The sequence below is a fragment of the Miscanthus floridulus genome, chromosome 6 (assembly GCF_019320115.1).
Source record: "Miscanthus floridulus cultivar M001 chromosome 6, ASM1932011v1, whole genome shotgun sequence".
Taxonomy (NCBI): Eukaryota; Viridiplantae; Streptophyta; class Magnoliopsida; order Poales; family Poaceae; genus Miscanthus; species Miscanthus floridulus.
This window is the reverse complement of record NC_089585.1, coordinates 29,259,374-29,266,560: the sequence shown is the minus strand read 5'-3', so window position 1 is coordinate 29,266,560 and position 7,187 is coordinate 29,259,374. Positions and strand designations below refer to the sequence as shown.

The window sequence follows — 7,187 nt, the reverse complement described above, 5'->3', positions numbered from 1 at the left end:
AGTAAAAAAACTCATATAACTTCTTTATCTAGATCGTTAAATATTAATATCCTGTGTCACAGATCTCTCGCTAGCGAAGATAGAGAACAAAATTATCTCTCTAGTATACCCAGGGATATAGAAAAGCTTTTTAAAAAATCAAAAGATATAAGAGTTGTTTTTTTTTTTTTGCAATTAGATACAGAGAGTTGTTTTTCGCTTCAACTTATCAGTTATGGTACAGTGTTTTTCTTCCATAACAAATCAGTGAATAGTACTTTTCAGCTTGGTTTTTCAGCGAAACGAAGGGTCAGTCTCCAAATTACGATTTAGAGAATAAGTTTAGAAAGAAGGGTTATTTTGATCGAAGCCATTACAATTTTCACGTTTTGGAGATTTGCCATTACAATTTATCTAATAGGAAATTTGCCATTATAATTGTTGAACTCGCTAATAATTGCCATTATAGACGAATCTGACGTCCTTGGGCCCACCCATAGGTGTCGTACCCTGATACCAAATTGCCCCTAGGGACAGAAGGATAAGGCCACCCCGGACATAGAGACCGATTCAGCGTGACGTACCCTACCAGCCTCGATTCGTTCTCGGCGGCAGCGGCTCTCCAAGCTGGCTGCACCACCGGCGCCTGCAACGACGACTGGGACACCAGCACTCGCATCCGCCAGTTGCGAACGCCGCGACGGCCTCCACAGCTACTGCCTGTCGCGCCACCGCAGTGATGGCCCACCCGCGACAGCTGGGCCCCCTCGCGACTGCCTCCGCAGCGACCGCCCGCCGCGCCACCGCAGTGACGGACTGCCCGCGACCACTCGCTTGTCGTGACCGGCAGCCTGCGCCCACGCTAGTCTCCAAAGCCGTCGTCGGCGAGACATGAATCGAGGTTGCTGTTCTGGAAGCTGCGAATGCGTATCGCTGAAACGATGAATCGAGCGGATACGAATCGGGCCTTATCTTGTGTCCCCCAGGGCAATTTAGTCTATACGAGAATACAACATAGGCCCCGTTTGCTGGTCTGAAACTTGGCTGAAACTGGCTGAAAAACACTGTTTCGACTGAATTGTTGTGAGAGAAATACAGTGTTCCAGCTAAAAAAAGAAACCGAACAAGCCGAATATGGGGTAAGCCGAACAGGGCCATAGATACATCACCTGCAACCTGTAGGTGGGCCCAAGGGCGCATACGTCCATAATGGTATTTGTCAACGAGTTCAACAATTATAATGATAAATTTTCTATTAGATGAATTGTAACGACGAATCCTAAAAACGTAAAAATTGTAATGGCTTCAGAACTCTCGGAGATGGTCTGATCCTGACGAAATGGCAAATCATGCGTGGTCCCATTTGCATTAAAATTATGGCGACTAAACTAGCCCGTAACCAATTAGCCTTTCGCTCCGATGAATGAACGAAATAAAAAAAATGACAAAGAAAGGACAAGGGAAGAAAGAAACGGACAAGCGTCTGCACATGTCAGTGCTTCGGTCACTGGTGGACCCGACCGATCCACGCGAGCAGGTCGCCGGTCGTCCTCCTCAGCTCAGCCCGAAAAACAGCAGCCGAGGTAGTGACCGCCGACTGGGAGGAGAACCCAGGCCGGACCGATGGAGCAAGAGAATCAAGAAGCGCAGAAGCCTTTCCTGGTCACCGCGGCCGGGAGAAGCGGTGATGGCTGTAACTTAGCTGCGTCCGGCGCCGCCTCGTCGTCCTCTTCGATTGCGGTGGTGGTCGCCAGCACCGCCGTCGCCGTCGCCGGATCCTTCGAGTTCGGCATCTCGGTAATCAAGCCCTCCCTCTGTAGTGTCTGCTACAGCATGCTTCAAGTTTCCTGCCTGTGTGGAGTAGATAACCAAGCTAGAAGACAATTAAGACCCAAGAACTGGTGGTATATTCTGGCAAGTGGCAAATCGTCAGCACTTGCTTGCCCGGGCAAGTTAATTTCGAGTTCTTGCATCCTGCAGGTGGGCTACTCGTCGCCTTCTCAGCCTGGCATCATGCATGACCTCAACCTCTCCTTAGCAGAGGTACCCTCCTGTAAGGCTGTAAAAGATTTGACAGAAAAGGACACGAGGTCCTGCTCATCCGCAACTGACACAAATCTTGCTCATATGCAGTACTCTGTCTTTGGCTCGATACTAACCATTGGAGCAATGCTAGGAGCTATTGTCAGTGGTACCGTGGCAGACCGAGTTGGTCGAAGAAGTGTTAGTGCTAATCCATTTTTCCCTTTGAAAATAGTTCCCATAATGTGCACCTACGGCTACACAAGAAAGGAAATCACTTGTTCGCTTTCCACTGGGCAGTGAACATTGACTGGCATAATATCGCCTATTTTTTCTTGTTTGCTGCCACATGCAGGCAATGGCGATATCAGATCTTCTCTGCATTCTTGGATATCTCTTGATAACCTTTTCCCAGGTCTTCCCCTCTGTCTCTGTATTAGTGTATTTCTACATTAGTGGACCATCGACTTTTGAGAAATGATTTCTTCTGAGTTCACTTAATCAATCCTATAGTGCGATTTACGTGTATTCTCCCGTAGAATTTCTGGTGGCTTGACATTGGAAGGTTCTCAATTGGATGTGGAATTGGCCTTCTTTCATATGTGGTGATTACAATAACATATTCCATCTTGTTATCTTTTTCAAACGGATTTGGTCTGAATCTTGTAGCCTCTGAACAGGTTCCAGTCTATATATCAGAGATAACACCAAAGAATCTTAGAGGAGGATTCGCAACTGTAAACCAGGTACTGTGCCTGGTCAAGGGAGAGTTCATTGCTGGATGTTCAGAGCTTTATCTTAACAAAACAGCTTCCCTATTTATGCAGTTTATGATATGTTGTGGGGCATCACTTGCTTATGTTCTGGGAACTTTTATCACCTGGCGGACTTTGGCAACCATTGGTAAGAAAGTTTCTTGGGTGCATCATTCTGCCTTTCCTAAAATAAAACTAGAATAGATTCTAGGTGTGCATTAATGAGGAGCAGATATTGCACCAATTTTAGCTGACCCCTTTTTTCTTAACTATATCTACTTCCAAATTGATGCACAATGGTACCAAGAGATTCAATGCATGTCATTGTATACAGACTTTAACTTTCCTATTGTAGGAGTGGCACCATGTTTGCTGCAATTGGTTGGCCTTCTTGTGACTCCTGAGTCCCCAAGATGGCTGGTTAGTAGCTTTTTCAGAAGTATTAATACTTGATGATCTTTTTTTTTGTTACATAATCATCCAAGTTTAGAACACTTCCCTTATTAGAAGTTTAGAACTAAAGATGGCATTGACAAACTAAAATCATACGTTTCTTAACAATGTCGTGGAGATACACTCATGGGAACATCATACAAGGATCATAAGTAAGGGAGCAGATTTTGGAATTTTACATATAAATATTTAGCTTTTGGACTAATTTTTGAAGCAGTTATGAACTTATGATAAGATCTGCATCTGGACTAAACAATGAAAAAGGGTAAAACCATCTCTACTTCTGACCATATATCATTAGATATAACCCACAACTTCATAACTTTAACTTGGAAGTCAGAACAATGCCTGATGAAGATCATGTATGATGTATCTCAGGCTAGGTTTGGCCAGCCAGGTGAATTTGAGGCAGCATTACAGAAGCTAAGGGGAAAGGGAACTGATATCTCTGACGAAGCAACAGGAATCAAAGTATGGAGTGCTTGACAGCTTGAGAATAAAAAAATAAGCATTCAACTTAATCATGCATGAAAGAAACCTCTTGATAATTCTCTAATATTAATATTCAGGATTTTACTGAAAAGCTTCAGCAATTACCAGAGTCGAAGATGTTGGACCTGTTTCAGAAGGATTATATTCGTGCTGTTACAGTAAGCATCTTTAATATGCCTTTCTTCCTATTAGGACATGTTTCTGTTGTTGTTTCGTGATGGATCAGGTCTGCGTTCAGGTTGGAGTAGGGCTAATGGTCCTTCAACAGTTTGGGGGAGTGAATGCCATTTGCTTTTATGCCAGTGAAATATTTGTTTCAGCCGGTAATGAAGAATGACTTATTTCCTTAACTCGCATAAACTTATTTTGGTCCTGAGAAGAGATCTTTTACAATGGATCGCCCTTGAATAATATACTAGTTACTAAGTACTCATGCTACAAATCAGGTTTCTCATCAGGAAATACAGGAATGCTCGCTATGGTTGCTGTTCAGGTCTCTTCAACAAGACCCTAGTCTACTCATGCCATGTGCTTTTTACTGAATGTAGGTGTATAATTTGAGTTCTGATCTGCAGATTCCGATGACAGGACTAGGAGTACTTCTAATGGACAAAGCTGGACGGAGACCACTTTTGATGGTAAAGAAAAGATGTTCTCCTGATAATAATGAATGAATGGTAACCACAGTGATAATATGTACTCTACAATATTTCAGGTATCTGCAGCTGGAACATGCCTGGGTTGCCTCCTAGTTGGTTTGTCATTCTTAGCTAAGGTCTGGTGTGATTTCATCCTGATAGGAAGGTCAACAACTTCGCATTCATCGGAACAATAAGTATTCATTTTTTTTCTTCGTGGAACAGGAACATCACTGGGGAAAGGACCTGAACTTAGTGCTGGCTTTGGCAGGCATTCTGGTACATTACTATTTATTGTCTATTTTCCTGTAATACCTTCAGAGAGGTCTCTCTCTCCCGCTCTTTCGCTTGCGTGCGCGCGCTCACACAAACTATTGTTCTGACGATTTTTATCATTTGCAAATCAGATTTTCGGTGGATCTTTTTCACTGGGTATGGGGGGAATACCGTGGGTTATAATGTCAGAGGTACCTTTCCTGCCATAAGTAAAGACAAAAGGATATTACTGTCCAAACCAAAATTTTGAGAACAGGCAGATTCAAAGTATACTTGAATTGGACATGCAGATCTTTCCCATAAACATGAAAGGAGCAGCAGGAAGCCTTGTGACACTGGTCAGCTGGCTTGGCTCGTGGATCGTCTCGTACGCCTTCAACTTCCTCCTGGTGTGGAACTCATATGGTAACTCAAGGTGCACTTGGTCAGAGTGTAGCATACTAGCACCCGCATAAACATTGATGCCGGCAGTTTCATGACTCTGCAGCAACTTCTGAATTCTGATGATATATATATTTGTGTGTGGCTTGGACGGAATGCAGGCACATTCTTCATCTTTGCAAGCATCTGTGGGCTCACGGTCGTGTTTGTGGAGCGGCTGGTGCCAGAAACCAAAGGAAGAACCCTAGAGGAGATCCAAGCCTCCATGAACTCATCCTTAACGCCCCCCTTTCACGTATGATTTGCTTTCCTAGTTTACATAGCCAAAAACCTGGATGGGATGCTAGCATGTAAATAAAGATTCAGTGGTTATGTGGTTATTGTTTGTACACATACAAGTTTGTATATCATATATGTTTCTCAACAATATGCAGTGTAATAGATCATACATGTTTCTCTCTCTGTTCATTCTTTTCCATTTGTCTTGTGCTGCTTCTTTTCTTTTCCCAATAATATGCAGTGTAATCGGTATTTTTCTCAATAATATGCAGAGTAATACATGTTAGATTGATCTCTAATCCTAACTGGACCCAACGGCCCAGTTGGGCCTTTGATTCGCGCCCTGATCGGGGGTGCCCAGCCCACCATGGCTGGAGGGCCCCTATCACACTGCGCTATAAAAAGAGGTGGGGCCGGCGGCTCTTATCCCGAGGTTGACCTGAGCCGAGCTCCCCGCCGACACCAAAACCCTAATCCGATCTAGAGGGCGTGCAGCCAGTGACGAGAAGCCACCAGCCGCGCCGCCACCGGACTCCACTGCCTTCACCGCCGGTCGCCACCGCGCATCACCGACGCTGTCTTCACCGACCGTCGCTGCCCTAGCGCAGACTACATCAACGAACGTGATGGCGTCCACTGAACCCACCCCTCTACGGTGTCAGGTTCAACACCTTCTTTGTTCCCTCTCTGTCTCTCTTGTTCTACATCTATGAGGATGAACTGCGTCCTTTATCCCGTATAGAATCACTCTACCGGCTAGATCTATGATCCTACAGCGTTAACAATGGTATCAGAGCCCTATTTAGGTATAGATCTAGCTTAACAGTTTAGATCCGTTTGGATCTAAGAAAAGAACAGAGGTTCATCCGAACCCTAACCCGTCGGAGAACAAGAACAGTACCCTAACCCGTCGGGGAAGATAAATAGTGACTCCAGTGAGTCAAACCCTAACCCTAACTCGCGACGGGAAAGGGGAACAGCTAGCCAGATTCTATTGAGTAGATCTCAGTATGGGTACAAATAGAAAAGAAAAGAAATAAAATCAAATAAAAAAGATGAACCGAATCGAACGAATCGAATCGGGAAAAGAAACCCTAACCCTAACTTCGATCCCCATCCCAAATCGGTTGAATCCGAGCATCGACATAGAAGCAAATCCGAAGGGGAAGAAGAGGAAGGGGTGGCCTACCTCATCGCTGCGCAGCGCTACTGCTTCGTCGACGCGTGGGGAAAAGAACGCCGAGCCGCGAGCGCTGCTCGCCGGGCTCTGGCCAAAGAGGCACCGCGGCCAGGACGCTCGACGGCGGCGCGCTCACCCGCTCTCTGCTCGCTCTCGTCGCCGTTTCCCGCTCGACTCGCTCGGTTGCCGCTGTCGCTGCGTTGAGGAGAGAGGCGAAGAGAGAGAAAGAGCAGAGCCGAATGATGCTAGGGTTTTCAAGGGAGCTGCTGTGGTCGGCGTTTTGATCCTACGACGCGCACGAACGGCCGTCGGATCGGCGCGGACGACCGAGATTGATCCGGCCGTTTCGTGGCCCAGGCGGGCGCGCGTGGCCCAGGCGGGCGCGCGTGGCCGCGCGGCTTTACCGGCCCAGGCCCAGGTTGCGGCCTGGGTGCGGGCAGCGCGCGTGGAAGAGAGGCAGGCTGGGCCGAATGAACAGTGATGAATTGAAACAGTTTTTTTTTCTTTTTCTAGTAAATGTTTATTTCCTGGAAAATAGATAAATGGCTTAAAGAAAATAGAAAAGAGAATTTTCATGTGGGTAAAATTCACAAAATAGAGATTATTTTTCCGTTGCGTATTTAAAGATGTTATTTTCATTATTAAATTCGAACCAACGGGAGAATTTAATTTTGAAATTGGATATGTTTTAATTGATTATAATATTATTATTATTCTGACTAATGTTGATTA

The 7,187-nt window shown here is 45.4% G+C and overlaps 1 protein-coding gene across 3 annotated transcripts; it reads left to right on the top strand.

The window, feature by feature from the left end:
* Positions 1-1,457: 1,457 nt before the first annotated feature.
* LOC136457969 (sugar transporter ERD6-like 5) lies at positions 1,458-5,476 on the top strand. Of its 3 annotated transcripts, none has more exons than XM_066457988.1 (18): positions 1,458-1,776; positions 1,960-2,022; positions 2,113-2,202; positions 2,357-2,416; positions 2,541-2,606; positions 2,682-2,747; positions 2,829-2,904; positions 3,112-3,176; positions 3,588-3,680; positions 3,779-3,859; positions 3,940-4,024; positions 4,148-4,194; positions 4,277-4,339; positions 4,417-4,476; positions 4,565-4,618; positions 4,747-4,806; positions 4,906-5,030; positions 5,158-5,476. In XM_066457988.1, exons 1-18 carry the CDS (start codon positions 1,603-1,605, stop codon positions 5,348-5,350), a joined length of 1,521 nt encoding a protein of 506 aa, XP_066314085.1. In that variant the 5' UTR covers positions 1,458-1,602; the 3' UTR covers positions 5,351-5,476. The 3 variants fall into 3 exon arrangements, with proteins under 3 accessions (XP_066314085.1, XP_066314086.1, XP_066314087.1); XM_066457989.1 differs by having other exon boundaries at positions 1,459-1,776; positions 4,906-5,020; XM_066457990.1 differs by lacking the exon at positions 1,458-1,776 and having other exon boundaries at positions 1,973-2,069.
* Positions 5,477-7,187: the final 1,711 nt, after the last annotated feature.